We start from the raw sequence: 18,583 nt of genomic DNA on the forward strand, positions 1-18,583 counted from the left end.
AACTCAAGGTGTCCCCTAGATGCTCAGCACTGATTCACTGATGGACTGACTAAAATGAAGCCAGATGGTGTCCAGCGGGGAGCAGTCACTATTTCCCTTGTCTTGGGTAGACTATATATACCACCTCTGGCATGGGAAAAAGTGCCACCACCCCCCACCCCAGTGAGCTGAACTGAGAGCGGTTCTCTTAGCCCTGGAACACTCAGACCCAAGCAACCCTATATTCCTGTTGACAGACTCATGGGCCATTGCCAACAGCTTAGCAGTCTGGTCAGGTTCATGGAGGAAACACAATTGGAGAGTCAAAGGTTCCCCAGTATAGGGAAGGGACCTTTGGAAACAACCACAGCATAGAAAGACACTAACTATGTTACCCATGATGATACACAACAATCATCATTGGAATAACGTAGCCAGTAAAGGATGCATCAAGCTGCTTTTCACACTTGATAAAGCAGGAGATCCTCCTGGGAAAGAAGCAGAAGACAAGCCTTGTCCAGAGGGTGAGGACAATGAATTTACCTGCAGTGACATCCATGAAACAGATTAATTCATGGCTGCTTCTGCCACTGGGTAGACCCACCACCAAACTGGATATGGAAATCTGATACCGTGAAATCATGGGCCCAAGACTACAAAATACTTTTCACATTAAGAGGTCCAAACTGCATGTACCAAAATGAGAGACATCAACTACAAGTCAAGAGCCCAAAAATGGCCTTTAAGGACTAATTCCCAAAGGGGTCACACTGGACCACTCATGGCACGCAAGTGGACACTAGCTCTCTTCTGCCATCCCAAGGTATGTCTTATGCCTTCGTGGTAGTAGACACTGACTGGGGCTATGGCTTTACCTTTCCAGTTCATTGTGCAGACGTGGAACATATGTGGAATACCTTGGAAAAGTGGCTCTACCACCCCTTCAGGTACCCAGATGACATCTCTGATCAAGGATCCCACTTTACTTCAAAATCTACTCAACAATGGGCCCAGACTCATGGAATTAGATGGACCTTCCACGTGACTACCACCCACAGGCAGAAGGCATTTTGGAGAACTTTAATGGCCACCTAAAATAAGAGCTTCAGAGTCTACACCCTGACAACTCTCTTACTGAATGGATGGTCTGCCATCTGGAAGCTGAACTCAGTAGTTCCTTGGAAGGGAAACACGACCTTATCCCACTTCCTAGCACTGTGAGGGGACAAGAATGGGGGAGGAACCAAGGCTTTGCTGCATGAGAACATTTACACGCATCAAGAAGAGGACTGGCCATGAAAGGGTGACTGAGGACACACTACTTGGGAATCTACTTTTCAGCCACTGTTAGGGGATCACCCAGCTTTTTACCCCATTACACCCTCCACAAGATTGGTGGAGGTAAGAGCCACAGGGTGCAGGGGTGGGATGACAGACATGAGACTAGACTGCTTACCACACATGGGAAATCAATCAAGTGAGCGGGATCTGAGGAGTCTGACACATTCATACTGGAGGAGAGTAGGCAACTCCTCCCCCTGGTTGGGCAACCAGTCCCCTTGGGAACAGTCATGGAATACCTTTAAGGGGTTCTGACCACTCCCATCTATCAGGAAGGGTGGAAATAGGCCAAAAGATATGGGTAAAGCACTTATATCAATGGGAAAGGGGGTTATAGCTCTAGGCAACAGACAGACATACTGAGTGGCCTAAGAGGGAAAAAGTAAGTTACTGCAAAGAGGCTAAGCGAAGTGTCTCCATGGGAAGTGGTTACACAACCACCCGTTCAGGTCTAGTTACTGCTCCCCACTGTAAAAAAAAACTGTTCTTTATAGATGTGACCTGGCAGCAGCCTGCAAGGAAAATACCTTCATCCAGGTGGCCTGGGCTATTGGGGTGTCAGGGAACCTGATCAACTGCTGGATCTGCCATCTGACTACTTGCTTCCTCTTCCCTCTTTCCAAGTCCAGATTGACACTCAAGAAGTTGATTTCCCCTGACTCACATATGGAGCAAGTTGTTAAATGGTACATCATCGGAACACAGGTTCAGGCACAAGAGAGGCTTTCAGCAGGTGACCCCTTTATTGCTTGCACAGCACAAAGGGTCCAAAAAAAGTAGGGGAAAAGATCCCATCGTGGTCAGTCACCAACAGAGGCCAACTGTCCAGGTCAGGGTCAGTGGACGGCAGCTCCACTTGCCTCTATTCCCATCGAAGATGAGCGATCAAGTGTGGTTGGTTCCCCAGGGAAGACAACTGTTCTACAGCTCCGTTATCAGAGACCTGTACTAAGGGTCTGTACATAAGGTGAACCTTTATGCACTGAAGGAGAAGGGGCTCTACCTTTGTGCCCTGGCAAGCAGCTGGGCTGACTAAAATTTAATGGCTCCCCTGGATGCCTGTAGTCTGTTGCAAAATAGAAACATCCCAAACACCTGCATGCAAATAAGCATAAATGGAAACAAATAACTGCATGCAAATAAGAGTATGGAAACATAAACATCCGCAATGCAAACAAGCAAGAATGGAAAAGGATGGGGATAGACAGGGCTAGAAAATGGTCACTGAGTATGTCCTTGACTTCTCCAACATCATGTTTGAACTAATATCAGAAATGCCTTCATTTTCACCCTGTGACAAGGGTAACAACACAGCCATTGGCTGTGCATTCTTCTCCACACCCCTGGACAAACTGCCAGGATGCAACAACTACCAATGCAAAGAAACTGGCAAATAGCTCGGTCAAAAAAACAGGACAGAAAAGGGCATGAAAAAAATTAATCAAAAGAAAGCAGTACTGGCTATACATAGTAGTGGCTATATTAATATCAACTAAGGTAGACTAAAGAGCTAAGAAAATTGCCAGAGATGGAGAGAGACATTATTTGGTGATTTCAACACCCCCTACCTTGACTGATTAATAGTTTAGAGAACATCAGCAAAAATACAGAACTCAACAACACCATCAATCAAAAGAATCTAATCAACATATATAAAAAAATTCCATCAACAACAGTAGAACGTACATTCGTTTCAAGTGCACTCAGAACAAATGCCAAGAGACCATATACTGGGCCATAAAACAAACCTCAACAAATTTAAAGGAACTGAAATCATAGACAGTATGTTACCTGACTGAAATGGAACCAAATGAGATATCAACAACAGGAAAATCTTCAAACGCTTAGAAACTAAACAACATCTAAATATTCCTTGGCTCAAAAAGGAAGTCTCAGTGATTAAATATATATATATACAGTGCACTGAATGAAAATGAAAATACAATATTATCAAAATTTGCAGAGCACATTTAAAGCATTGCTTTAAAAGAAATTTATAATACTAAATGCATACATGGGAAAAGAGAAAAAGCCTCAAAAAAAAAGTTACCTACCATCTCAAGAATCTAGAAAAAGAAGAGCAAAATGAATGCAAAGCAAGCAGAAGGAAGGAAATAATAAAAATAAGAGCAGAAACCAATGAAATTTAAAACAGAAAAATAATAAAGAAAATCAGTGAAATAGAGCTGGTTCTAGGAAAGGTTTAATAAAATTGACAAATGTCTAGCAAGAACGACAAAAGAAGTAGGAGAGAAGATACAAATTACCAATATCAGGAATGAAACAGACCCTGCACTACAGACCTGACAGACATCAAAAGTATAATAAGTGAATACTACAATACAAACTGTATTATCAGGCTAATGAAAAGAAAATATATATCCATTAAGGTATAAAAGAAGCACCTGACAAAATTTAAGAACCACTTATGATACAAAACAGGATTTCAGAAATATTCAGAAAAATAAGAATATAGGGGGACTTACTCATCTTGAAAGAAGAATCTATAAAACCTACAACTAACATTACACCTAATGGTGAATGACTGAATGCTTTCCCCCTAAGATGAGGAAATATGCAAGGATGTTACTGCCACGTTTACACAACATAGTGCTGGGAGTTCTAGCCAGTACAACAAGGTGTGAAAAGGATATAGTGCAGATCAGAGAGGAAAAAATAAAACTGTCCATATTTACAGACAATATGATTGTACATGTAGAAAATCCCAAGAATCTACCAAAAAACCTCCCAGAATAAGAAAGTACAAGATCACAAGATACAAGATAAATATGCCAACATAAACTGTATTTCTATATAGTAGCAATGAACACATGACATCAAAATTAAAAATACAATGCCATTTATAATCACTCAAAACAGTGAAAGCGAAATCTAACAAAACGTACAAGACCAGTATGCTGAAAACTACATGATGCTTGTGACAGAAATAAAAAATCTAAATAAATGGAGACACATCCTTTTCAACAGATCGGAAGACTCAACATAGTAAAGACGTCAATTAACCCCAAACTGATATACAGGTTTTATGCAACTCCTATCAAAATCCCAGCAAGAATTTTTGTAAATTTAAGACAAAGACAAATCTAAAGAAAAAGAGTATTCTAAAATATTTATGGAAGAAAAATAAATTTGAAAAAGAATGATGTGAGAGGACTCGGTCTACCTGCTTTCAAGTAATCGAGATTGTGACACTGGTGAAGGGACAGATTGATCAATGGAGAGAAACAGAGAACCTAGCAATAGACACACTATACAACTTATAAACAATAAATTTTTTAGGAAAAATGGAAAAAATCAGGATTCGGGTTTTGCAAAAAGTTCTTAGACCTGTCACTGAAAGCACAATCCATAAAAGAAAAATTGATAATCGATTTCATCAAAATTCAACACTTTTACTCTGGGAAAGACACTGTTTAAGAGAATGAAGACACATTACAGAGTGGGAGAAAATATTTGCAAACCACATATAAAACAAATACTTAGTATTTGGGATATATGAAGAACTGTCACAACTTAACTGAAAAAAAAAATACAAAAAATTCAATTAGAAAATGTGCAAAAGATACGAAGAGCCATTTCACCAAAGCGGATATGATGGCAAATAACCAGATGAAAAGATGTTCAACATCATTAGCCACTAGGGAAATGCAAATTAATAACTCCAATGAGGTATCATCACACACCTTTCAGGATCTCTACAATAAAAATAGTGACAATACCAAATGGTGGTCAGGATGCAGAGAAACTGAAACATGCATATCTTGATGATGGGATTGTAAAATGGTACAGCCAGTCTGGAAAACGATCTGTCAATTTCTTAAAAAGTAAATGTGCAACTACCATACAATCTAGCAACTGCACTCCTAAGCATTTATCTTAGAGAAATGAAGATTGAAGATCACACAAAAACCTGGAAATGAATGTTTATAGCAGCTTTATTTGTAATAGTCAAAACCTGGAACCCAGATGTTCTTTAACAAATGAACTGTTGAACTGTGGTATACCCATACCATGAAATACCACTCAGAAATAAATAACACTATTAATATCCAACAACCTGGATGACTCTCCAGAGAATTATGCTGAGTGACAAAGCCAATCCCAAAAGGTTACTTATGTTATTCTATTTAAATAACATTCTTGAAATAACAAAATTACATAAATAAAGAAATGATTAGTGGTTGCCAGAGGTGTTAAGGAGTGGGCTGGAGCTTTGTGGTGATGGAATTGACCTGTATCTTGACTGCATCGATGTCAATATTCTGGTTGTCATCTTGTTCTATAGTTTTGCAAGATGTTACCACTGGGGGAAACTGGGTAAAGGGTACATGGGATCGGTCTGTATTTTTTCTTACAAGTCTAAGTGATCTACAAATATCTCAAAATTTATTTAAAAGTTCCATTTAAAAAAAAAGCATGGACTTGCATTTCAAAATGGATGCTTTTCCCAACTTTATTACTGATGATATATCAATCCCAAAAGCATTAAAGAGAGAATGTATTTTCACGTCTCAGAAATGTTTATATACTGCAAGGGAATTAATTCTTCTACACAACTTTTAAGATCTTTCTATGCTTTACTTACTTGCTAAGGAATCTGGGACAAATCATTAATCTCTTTTGGGTTTAAGTTTCTCATTTGTTAACTGATAGATATGGATTAGATAACTTCATTATCCCTTCCCACTTGATGGAAGGGGTAATTCAAATATTCTTTCTACATAAAAAGCATGAATCAATGAAAATAAAATTAACAAAGAGTTAAAAGCAAAGAAATACTTCCTTTTCCCTGCTTTGATATCTACCATTTAAGTGGTATATAAGTGCACTAACTATATGATGAACTTTTACTTACCTGCAACTGGAAAATCTTTCATACATAAGATTAAACATAACAGAAAACATACTGTGGTTCTAAACAATATAATCTCTTTACCAGCGTTCCCTGGAAACGTCCTGGCTTCTTATACCATGCTTTGTTGCCTCCGTCTTCACAGATACACAGATGATCCATGAGTCCATTACTATACACAAAACATTTTCCTGACAAAGAAGATTCCAATAGTCAATGTCACAAAATTGTATTACTTTTACAGGTGAACAAAGAGAAATGTATGAGGGGATCAGAAAATTATGAAAAGAGAAATAACTGTGAAAAGAAAAATAACTCTCTCTTCCTTTGAGGATGAAACATACCTAATTAATAATTTGATTTGCTTAATGACAATAGCTCCAGGTTCTAAATTTACAGTTGGGTAAAGTAATTGAGTAAATCAGTGGGTTTTATACTTTCAGAAGTATAGTAAACAAATGTACAGAGAAATAATTCCTTTTCAGTTATAGGAGGAAACAGAGAGGGAAGATAAAGGAGAAAAGCCTGCTCTGAAAAGAGAATATGGGTACATGTCTTTTCTATTTGACCAGAAGAAAATTATGTGGTATGCAACAGAAATTCAGACCAAAATAAGATTATGGAAAAGAAATATTCTTCTCAATCAATAGAAATAATGCTATGCATTGTCCTTTTCTCTATATTTGTACAGCTCAGTCAAGCCATATGTCATCTCCTACCTAATTTACTACAATTTTCCCTAACCTCAACTCCTTTCCTTTACTGGACTCATTCCTGCTGCCAAAGTTATCTTCTCTGTTTGACGAATATGACTGAATGAATTTCATAATACATAGGTCTAAGTACCCCCTTCTGTTTTTTTAAAGCTTTCCTTAAGGTATAGGGAACTATGGTAATTTTTAGTCTTTTCATACAATTCATCTATCCTTTCATTCACCTGAAACATGCCTGCTATTCATTCCATTTCACTGCTCTGCGTTCAACAGTTACATTTATATGAGCCAAGTTTCTCATAGTTCAGTCTGTCTTCTGTTGTTTAAGCAACTTTTTAAATACCATTACCTTTGTAAAACTTCAAAAGACTCATCAAGTAGCTGCTATTTTTGCCCAACTAATGAAATTATAGAACTACTCTTCTCAAATTCAACATAAATTACTGTCCAGCAATTAACCAAATTGCCTGAAAAGTAAGAAATTTCCAATTACTGCATTCAAGCAACATTTGGATAACTATCATGAATGTTCTAGGATGGCCATGGCTCATGGACTGAGAAGGAAGCTAGATTCTAAGATCTCCGGCAAGTATAATTCTGTCCTTACCTGTGAAGCATATATCCAAATAAATAATCATCCCTTGTTTTCATTTTTCGCTGTACTGTTCATATGTCCTTTATCAGTAGGTCCATAGAATACATATATGGTTACACATGTATTTGTTTTCTGCCTAGACTTTATCACGTGTAACTAAGTGATGAAAAAAATGTTTCTTCATGAGGATAAAGGGCATCAATTTTTAAAAGTTAGCAATAAGAGAGTATTATTCCAAAAAATTAATGCAATAACATTTAAAATCTAACATAACATTTTCAAGATAACTAACATACCTACCTTTAGGAAATGGATTGTTTTGAGCCTGGAGTCGAATTTTAACAACATCCAAGGGAGTCACTATTAAAACACATAAATTTCAATTAACAAGTGATGCTTTAAATTTTATAGAAGTTTTTACAAAGAACACAAAATATATCAAACCATACCTTTCCTCATGGATAAGATTACCTTAAAGTGGTCTTGAAGGTAACATTCTAAAATTTTGCCCTTGAATTTTGTTTAACAAAAATCAATGAGAAGCAAGACAATGGAATTACTTCTCTCACAATTATTAATCTGTCATTTTTAACATTTCTACAATAATTCCATTAGCCTTAAAATGAAAAACTAGTATTTATGGGAAATATGTTCTCTAAAGTAAGGAATAAATACTCCAAAAGTCTACTTAAATATTTGAGAATAAATGTGAATTACAAAAAAAATCAATAATCAAATAATATTAATCTTCCTAATCTGTTAAATTCACCAGTATCAAAAAAAACAGCTATAGTTAACTCAAATTTTACTAAGTTAGCCATAAGTTATCTTTGCCAATAGGTTGTGTTATACCATGTGAGAACAACATGGCAAAGCAGAATGGTTTTAATTAGCATGCTATATTTTAGTGAAGCAGAAATAATGCCAAATAGTGGTTCTGAGAAGGTTTTTCCTCATGTCAGAATGAATAAATCATATTAGATGATTTCTAAAGGCCTTTAAAACCCTAAATTTCTGAGCTGATAATACTACATTATAAAAGAATTAGTTTATTTTTGCTCTAATAATCTGTTCTCTTATTTAAATAAACTAGCCAACTTAAAATTATTAAAAAGCTGCACTTTCATCTATGCCATTTGGTTGTGTTTTATAAAAAACTGAAAAAGTAAAGTCAGAGAAATTTAAGAAATTCACTGCACATGCAAGCAAAATAAAACATAATCTGCATTTGTTGCTACTGTGGATTGCACTTATTCTGTATTATTCACATGCTAATATTTTATTCCATCTTTATCCCCTCCAAGTAAAGAAAAAGATAAAAGAATTACAAAATTTTAATGTTGATAAATAGGGACCTCAAAGAATCCCTAACCTAACCTTCTAATTTTACAGATGGAAAAATGAAGTTCAGATATAGCAGGGCTTCTGAGAATGGTAAAGCTAGTACTAAAATTCAAGTCTCTTGACTCATCCAGGGTTCAATTCATGTTATCATGCTGATGAAGGAAGGAAATACTATTACTATGCCCTAGATGGCAAAAATTAAATGTAAGCATTGATACACTCAAAGTTACATAATCTATACCAGTAACATTATCTTACCCATTAGCGAAGTCAATATAGCTCCAGTACAAGAGGCAAGCATTTGTTGAAGAGGTGTCACTTGGATTGTCTCTGGTCCCACTGCCTTAGGATCCATGTTTTTAACTAACTGAAGAAAAACCTGTTAAACAAAGCAAAATGTAAAATAAAAGTTTAATGTAAAATGCCTTCCAAATGGACTGCTAAAAATTGAACTGTAAAAATAATAATCAGTATTAATATCAAAGCACATGTTTTTTACCACTATCAAAAAAAAAATACATTAAGTTCTATATGTAAAGACACAAGTTGGATTGCTACCTGAATCTGTGCTCCCTGAATTGCAATTCTAGGACCCCAAATAAGCACCTTTGTTGCCTTGTAGCTCAATTTATTTTTCAGTTGACATTTTATAAATATATATACATACACATATATACATATATATTTTATATCTGTGTGTGTATATACATATATTTAACATTTATTTTCTCTGAGCCATTTGAAAGTAAGCTGCCTACATCCTGACCTTATACCCCTACATACTTCAGGATGTTCTCTTATATTATCACAGTACATTTACCAAATTCAGGATATTTACCACCGATACACTAATTTACTGTCCATATTCAATTTTGTCAATTATCCCAGTAATGTCCTTCATAACAATAAATGGTACTATTATTATTTCTTTGGATTTTTATTATTTACCAACCTGGTTTAAGTCTTTTCCTCAACTCGATGCTCCAATATTTTATTGTTTGTAACATCAGTATCTGAAAGCCTGTAATAAAAAAAGAAAATACTTGCCTTATCTGTTGATACAGGGAAAGGATAACAAGCCTAAAGGAAAGAAGTATATAAAAATCTTTAAAACACAAACCAACAAATATTTAAGCACTTCTGATTAAGTGCTTTGAGGGTAACAAAGAGTTTTACACAAATTCTAACATCAGAGTTATGAAAACATTTTCACAAAAACATCATTTTAGGCCATTTCATTTACTCTGCTTAAAACAACAAAATTACCACAAAACTCTAGAACCTGAACAAACTGATCAATCTTAGCATCATGCATAGTGGAACAACTAGATTTTGTAATACAAAATAAAGGAAGTATTTTGAGGAGAAAAAAAATTTTTGACCTGAATTTAAACAAGGCTTTTAACTTCTAGTTTACAAGAAATTCAGAGATTGGAGGAACAAGGTAAAGGATACCCATAAAGAGGCAATAAGTCAAAAGCAGAATGTATCACAGGCCTATTGTCAAGGTTTCTTCAGCAAGTTAAAGGAAGGTAGAGAAACAAGTGCCAGGGAATTGTTTTTGATTGAAGAAATCTTAAGAGAGTCAACAACCAAATACATCTTGGTTAAAACAAACCAAGTTTAAAAATTCAGTCTGAAGGTAATAGGAGAAATCTGGATATAAGTTGGTTATTAATAATATTTAAAAATTACTGTTTTGTTTGTTTATATAATGCTATTGTGGTTGTGGAGAAAGTGTCATGTGAAAGAAAAAGAATCATACTGAAATACTAAGGGCAGAAATGTTATGATAGCTATAAAATACTTCAAAATACCTCAGGAAAAATAAAGCAAACATACAAAAGTGTTAATAATTTGTTAAATCTAACAGATTATTTAGAATATATAAGGGGAAAGTCAGATATTTAAATTTAACTTTTTAAAATAAAGAATTAAGGTTTTTTGACTTTTAATTATTTAATAACATACATGTTACTAAGTGTTTTAGGAGAAATACATTATACTGAAGTCCCCTAAAATCATAACATGTATTTAATTATAACAAGATCTGAAAAATCAATCTACTTTTCAGTTTAGCCAAAGAACAATATTGAAAAAAATGGATGACATAACCAGAGATTTGAGTGAGGTGGAGAAAAGCTGGGACGTGATAATATTAGTGGAATGTCTAGAATTCATAATGTTTTCTCCACTGTTCTAAGTTTATTACAGTCCTATGAATATACATATATTTCTTTTTTCCATCTTACCATTCTTATAAGTGTTAGTGATTGTCCCTTCTTCAGAAAGCAAAGTCTACTTGAGACCACTTTAACATTAAAATCCCTTTGAATATTCTGAATCCTAAGGACGTAAAATGGTTTTTATGAAAACATACCACCTCCCATAAACAAATGCTCTTTTTTGCAGGAATGGAAAAAACAATCCTCAAGTTTATATGGAACTCAAATGGGACCTGAACAACCAAATCAATCTTGACAAAGAACAGGGTTGGAGAACTCACACTTCACGATTTCAAACTGTATTACAAAGCAACAGTAATCAAAACAGTGTGGTGTTAGCACAAAGATAAAAAATAGATCAGTGGAACAGAAATCCAGAAATAGACTGATATGATGTACACTAATGCTTTTTATAAGGGTGCTAAGTGCATGCAGTGTGCAAAAAATAGTCTCTTCAACATGTGGTGTTGGGAAAACTGGATGTCCACATGCAGAAGAATGACGTTAGACCTATACTTCATACTATATTCAAATAGCAACACAAACTGACCAGGGCCCTAAATATGATAGCTAAAACTACAGAACTCTTAGAAGATGGGGCAAATCTTCATGACCTGGGATTTGGCAATAGATTCTTAGATAACAGAACAAAAGTACAAGCAACAAAAGAAGCAACAGATAAATATATGAGCTCATCAAAATTAAAAACTTTCATGCATCAAAGAAAATTATTAAGAAAGTGAAAAGAAAACTACAAATGGGAGAAAACAGTTTAAACCATATGTTGGATAGGGACTTCTTTTCCAGAATATACAAAAAACGACAACAACTCAACAACAAAAAGACAAATTACCCAGTTAAAAAACAGGCAAAGGACTTGAATAGCTATTTCTTCAGAGAAGCTATACAAATGGACAATAAAAACATGAAAAGATGCTCATCATTAGCAACCAGGAAAATTCAAATTAAAAGTGAAATGAGAGCTTCCAAAATGGGGGAACAGAGAGGGAGCACAGAACCTACTTGTCTCCCAAAAGCAGGGAGAAGCCAGGCAGAAACTGTGTGAATCAACTGGAATCCTTCTGGACACCAGGGAAATTCAGTACAACATCCAAGGAAGAGCGGAATGAAGAGACTGAGAAACTGTGGTCAGCCTGGTACCCATCCTCCACCCCTGAGGGAAGCAATAGCGGGCAGCTCAATACTTGCCTGGGGGGCAGCTGCAAACTGGGACAGCCACAGAAGACATCTGACTGAAGTACAGAGGAGGATACAGTCCACTACTGAGCCACATATTGGCCAGTGAAATTAGAACATGGATTCCACAATTTCAGCCTGTCACGGTAAAAAGCTGCTGGGAACCATTATTTTGTCCATGTCAGTACTGGCAAAGAGTTATAACAGTCTGTCTTCCTAGAGCTCAGGGGAATAGGTAGCTGAAGAGCACCACCTGCTGGGCAGGCCAGAAAGCGCAGGCTGGTGATATGAAAGGTTAAAAAAAAAGGGCCTTTTGGAATCTTTCCTAACCCATTCTCAGGGTCCTTTGGATCTGGTCTATACCCCCAGTCTGGCAACTGGCTCTGTTATGGCTGGGAAATACTGATGAACCAACTATCAAAGAAAAGCCTTAATAAAAACCCAATCAATATTAAAATCCTAGATGAGAAAAACAGACCTTCAGAATAAACCCATGAAGACAATCACATGCCCAGATATAAGCAAAAACTCATAAAGCATATTAAAAGATGGGAAGATAAGATATGGCCCAGTCAAAGGAACAAATTAAAAAATCAGAGGAGACACAGAATTTGGAACAACTAATTAAAGACAACAAACAAATCTTCTAAGTCAATTCAAGAAAGAAGAAAAGGATATTAAGACAATGGGTGATAATAAAGAACATAAAAGCATTAAAAAGAGAAATAACAGATCGTATGGAAATGAAAGACACAATAGAAGGAATAAAAACTACACTAGAGATAGACAACAGCAGATTTGAATAGGAAGAAGAAAGAATCAGTGGGCTAGAAAACAGAGAATACAATTCAAACAGACAAAAGAACAGATGGAGAAAAGAACGGAAAAATTTAAGCAGGGTCTCAGGGAAATGATGGATAACTCAAAGCAAACAAACATATGAATCATGAGTGTCCCAGAAGAAGAGTAGAAAAAAGGGCCAAAGATAGACATATTGATGAACGGAATCGAATCGAGAATTCAGAGATAGAACCCCAGATCTATGGCCAACTGATCTTTGATAAGGCCCCCAAAACCAATGAACTGGGACATAATGGTCTTTTCAACAAATGTGGCTGGGAGAGTTGTATATTCATATCCAAAAGAATGAAAGAGGACCCCTACCTCACACCCCACACAAAAATTAAAGTGGATCAAAGAGCTCAATATAAAAGACAGTACCATAGAACTCCTAGAAGGGAAACATCTTCAAGACCTTGTATTAAGTCTTGTATTAGGCCTTGTATTAGGCGACTTCCTAGACCTTACACCCAAAGCACAAGCTACAAAAGAAAAAATAGATAACAGGAGCTTCTCAAGCTTAGAAGTTTCTGTACCTCAAAGGAATTTGTCAAAACAGTGAAGAGGCAGCCAACTCAATGGGAAAAAACTTTTGGAAACCATGTATCTGATAAAAGACTGTTATCTTGCATATATAAAGAAATCCTACACCTCAATGACAATAATACAGACCGCCCAATTATAAAATGGGCAAAAGATGTGAAAAGACAGTTCTCTGAAGAGGAAATACAAATGGCCAAGGAAGACATGAAAAAAATGTTCCGCTTCACTAGCTATTAGAGATATGCAAATTAAGACCACAATGAGATACCATCTCACACCAATTAGAATGGCTGCCATTAAACAAACAGGAAACTACAAATGCTGGAAAGGATGTGGAGAAATTGGAACTCTTATTCATTGTTGGTGGGACTGTATAATGGTTCAGCCACTCTGGAAGTCAGTCTGGCAGTTCCTTAGAAAACTAGACACAGAGTTACCCTTTGATTCAGCAATTGCACTTGTCGATCTATACCCGGAAGATCTGAAAGCAGTGACACGAACAGATATCTCCATGCCAACGTTCACAGCACCATTATTCACAATTGCCAATAGATGGAAACAACCCAAATGTCTATCAACATGAGTGGATAAATAAAATGTGGTATATACACACAATGGAATACTACGTGACAGTAAGAAGGAACGATGTCATGAAACATATGACAACATGGATGAACCCTGAAGACATAATGCTGAGCGAAATAAGCCAGACACAAAAAGAGAAATATTACATGCTACCACTAATGTGAACATTGAAAAATGTAAAACAAATGGTTTATAATGTAGAATGTAGGGGAACTAGCGATAGAGAGCAATTAATGAAGGGGGAATGATAACCCAATAAGAACAGATAAGCTATCGTGGGTAAATTTAACATTCTGGGAAAGCCCAGAATGACTATGGTTTGTTAATTTCTGGTGGGTATGGTAGGAACAAGTTCACAGAAATGTTGCTATATCAGGTTATTTTCTTGGGGTACAGTAGGAACATGTTGGTAGTAAAGTAATTATTTTAGGTTAGTTGTCTTTTTCTTACTCCCTTATTATGCTTTGTTTGAAATGTTTTCTTATTGTATGTTTTCTTTTTTTGATATAGTTAATTTAAAAAAAGAGTTAATTTAAAAGAAAAAAAAGAACAGTGGAAAAAAATATGCCAAGTCCCCTTGAGGAGCTGGTAGAGAATACAGGGGTGTTGGGATTTCCCACCTCAGTGGTTGCTGATGTGCTCAAAGACATAGGGGACTGGTGGTTTGATGGGCTGAACCCTCTACCACGGATCTTGCCCTTGGCAAGACAGTTGCTGCAAAGGAGATGCTAGGCCTGCCTATAATTGTGCCTAAGAGCCTCCTCGCGAATGCCTCTTTGTTGCTCAAATGTGGCCCTCTCTCTCTAGCTAAGCCAACTTGGTAGGTGAAATCACTGCCCTCCCCCCACATGGGACCTGACACCCAGGGGAGTGAATCTCCCTGGCAACATGGAATATAACTCCTGGGGAGGAATCTAGACTGGGCATCATGGGATGGAAAACATCTTCTTGACCAAAAGGGGAATGTGAAAGGAAATGAAATAAGCTTCAGTGGCAGAGAGATTCCAAAAGGAGCCAAGAGGTCACTCTTGGGGGCACTCCTACATACAATATAGACAACCCTTTTTAGGTTCTAATGTATTGGAATATCTAGCAATAAATACCTGAAACTGTAAAGCTACAACCCAGAACCCATGAATCTTAAAGTCGACTGTGTAAAAATGTAGCTTATGAGGGGTGACAGTGTGATTGGGAGAGCCATGTGGACCACACTCCCCTTTGTCCAGTGTATGGATGGATGAGTAGAAAAATGGGGGCAAAAAAAAAAAAAAAAAAAAAAAAACAAGGCACCCAGTGTTCGTTTTTAATTTAATTGTTCTTTTTCACTTTAATTTTTATTCTTATTATGTTAAGTGTGTGTGGTAATGAAAATGTTCAAAAATTAATTTTGGTGATGAATGTACAACTATATAACGGCACTGTGAACAGCTGAATGTCCGCTTTGTATGGCTGCATAGTATGTGAATATATCTCAATTTGAAAAAAAAAAAAAAGGGCCAAAAAGAATATTTGAAGAAACAATGGCCCCAAATTTCCCAACCCTTACAAAAAACACAAATACTCCAGACAGAATAAATCCAAATAGACTCAGTACAAGACATATACTATATAGACTGTCAAATGTCAAAGACAGAAAGAGAATTCTGAAAGCACCAAGAGAAAAGCAATTCACCACATACAAGGGAAGCCAAATAAGACTAAGTGCTAATTTCTTTTTTTTTTAATTTAATAAATTTTATTTTGAAATAAATTCAATCTTACAGGAATAGTTGCAAAAACAGTACAAACCCCATACATAGAACTCCATCATACCCCGACCCCCCTCCCCCGATACCCCAATCCACCACCTTTAACATCCTGTCACAACACCATTTCTTTCTTTCCCTTCCTCTCTCCCTCCCTCCCTATCTATCATCCATCATCTACTGCTCTGTCCTCTGAACATACGAGAGCCAGCTGCACATATCTTTGAACAAACAATATAATTCACATATACCTTTCCCACAGACAAGAACATTCTTTTATGCAATCTCATTAAGCACAGCTAAGAAGTTCAAGACATTCAACACTGATTGATACTAAGCTTACATTCTGTATTTTTTTTTTCCCCTTGTGTCCCATCTGTGTCCCTTTGAGCCTCCTCTCCTCAATCCTCAGATTCCATCCAGGATCATCCTTAGCATTTAATTGTCATCTATTTAGACTTTTTTTTTTTTTCAATTGTGGAAACATATATATAGCCTAAATCTTTCCATTCTACCTCCTCCCTAGCATTCCATTAGTGAGATTAATCCGAATGTTGCAATGCTATCACCTTCCCACCATCCATTTCTGAAAGTTTCCCTTCACCCCAAACAGAAACCCTACTCTCATTTCTTAACTCCCCATTGCCCCTTCCCCCACTTCTCGGAACCCCTACTCTACTTTTAAACTCTATGGTCATATTCTCTGATACTTTCTTTGTGTTTACCGTGGGGCTTAAATTTAACATCTTAAATCTATAACAATCTTGTTTTTTCTTTGATACCAACTTAACTTCAATATGACACATAAACTATGTTCCTACACTCCATCATTCCCCCATCTTTAAGTAGTTCTTGTCAAAAATTACATATTTTACATTGAGTCCCAAACCAGTGATTTATCATTACAGTTTATGTATTTTAGATCCTGTGGGAAGTAAATAGTGGAGTTATAAGTCAAAAATACGGTACTATTGGTATTTACTATGTGATCTTTACTGGGAATCTTTATTTCTTCATGTGGTTTCAGTCAATTGTTTAGTGTCCCTTCCTTTCAGCCTGCTCAACTCCCTTTAGCATTTCTTATAGGACTGATTACTGGTGATGAAGTCCCTCAGCTTTTGATTATCTGGTAATGTTTTCATCTCCCCCTCATTTTTATCCTTCAGGTGTTTGTGAATTCTCCAAGTCTCTGATGGTTATTGACTTCTATTTGTATTCCATTGTGGTCAGAGAATGTGCTTTGAATAAATTCATTTCTTTTTTTTTTCATTTTACTGAAGCTTGTTTTTATGTCCCAGCATACAGTCCATTCTGGAGAAAGATCTGTGATCACTAGAGAAGAATGTGTGTCCCGGTGACCTGGGATGTAATAGTCTATATATGTCTGTTAAAATTCTCTATATCTCTCTCTCCTTTGTTTCTCTGTCAGTAGGGCTCCCTTTAGCATCTCAAGTAGGGCAGGTCTCTTATTAGCAAAATCTCTCAGCATTTGTTTGTCTGTGAAAAATTTAAGCTCTCCCTCACATCTGAAGGAGAGTTTTGCTGGATAAAGTATTCTTGGTTGGAAATTTTTCTCTCTCAGAATTTTAAATATGTCATGCCACTGCCTCTCGCCTCCATGGTGGCCACTGAGTAGTCACTCCTTAGTCTTATGTTGTTTCCTTTGTATGTGGTGAATTGCTTTTCTCTTGCTGCTTTCAGAACTTGCTCCTTTTCTTCAGTATTTGACAGTCTAATCAGAATATGTCTTGGAGTGGGTTTATTTGGATTTATTCTATATGGAGTTTGCTGGGCATTTATGCTTTGTGTATTTATATTGTGTAAAAGTTTTGGGAAGTTTTCCCCAACAATTTCTTTGAATACTCTTTCTAGACCTTTACCCTTCTCTTCCCCTTCTGGAACATCAGTGAGTCTTAAATTTGGACATTTCATTTTATCTATCATATCCCTGAGATCCATTTCGATTTTTTCAATTTTTTTCCCCATTCTTTCTTTTGTTCTTTCATTTTCTGTTCTGTGGTCCTCAAGGAGGCTGAGTTGTTGTTCAACTTCCTCTAATCTTGCATCATGAGTATCCAGAGTCTTTTTAATTTGGCCTACAGTTTCTTTAATTTCCATAAGATCTTCTATTTTTTTATTTACTCTTGCAATATCTTTTTTATGCTATTCTAGGGTCTTCTTTATGTCTTTTATATCCTGTGCCATGCTCTTCTTCATGTCCTTTATATCCTGTGCCGTGCTCTCGTTGCCTGTCTCTAGTTCTTTGATTAATTGCGCCAAGTACTGTGTGTCTTCTGATCTTTTGATTTGGGTGTTTGGGTTTGGGTTCTCCATATCGTCTGGTTTTATCATATGCTTTAAGATTTTCTGTTGTTTTTGGTCTCTTGGCATTTGCTTTACATGATCTTTAATTTGTCAGAATTGCAGCTTGGTGGCGTACACTTTCTCTGACTAACCAGCAGATGGCGTCCCTGAGTAACCTATTCCCCTCAAGTCAGTTGTCCCCAACTTTGTCTTTGTGGTGTGTGGGGAGCTGATTCTTGTGGGGTCCAACTGATGCACTTAATTTGGGTGTGTTGTTGGTGCTATATGCCCTGAATGAG

The 18,583-nt window shown here is 36.4% G+C and overlaps 1 protein-coding gene across 5 annotated transcripts in view; it reads right to left on the reverse strand.

Moving 5' to 3' along the window:
* The window catches only part of SLC25A40 (solute carrier family 25 member 40), a 206,643-nt gene that overhangs the window by 44,164 nt on the left and 143,896 nt on the right, over positions 1-18,583 (reverse strand). For all 5 annotated transcript variants that reach the window (XM_037836597.1, XM_037836598.1, XM_037836596.1 and 2 more), the window contains exons 2-5: positions 9,798-9,866; positions 9,104-9,224; positions 7,802-7,861; positions 6,278-6,384 (exon numbers count right to left, since the gene is read on the reverse strand). In XM_037836597.1, coding sequence (XP_037692525.1) covers positions 6,278-6,384; positions 7,802-7,861; positions 9,104-9,200 — 264 coding nt within the window. In that variant the 5' untranslated portion in view covers positions 9,201-9,224; positions 9,798-9,866. The remainder of the gene's footprint in view (positions 1-6,277; positions 6,385-7,801; positions 7,862-9,103; positions 9,225-9,797; positions 9,867-18,583) is intronic.

Source organism: Choloepus didactylus, chromosome 5 (assembly GCF_015220235.1).
Source record: "Choloepus didactylus isolate mChoDid1 chromosome 5, mChoDid1.pri, whole genome shotgun sequence".
Classification (NCBI taxonomy): Eukaryota; Metazoa; Chordata; class Mammalia; order Pilosa; family Megalonychidae; genus Choloepus; species Choloepus didactylus.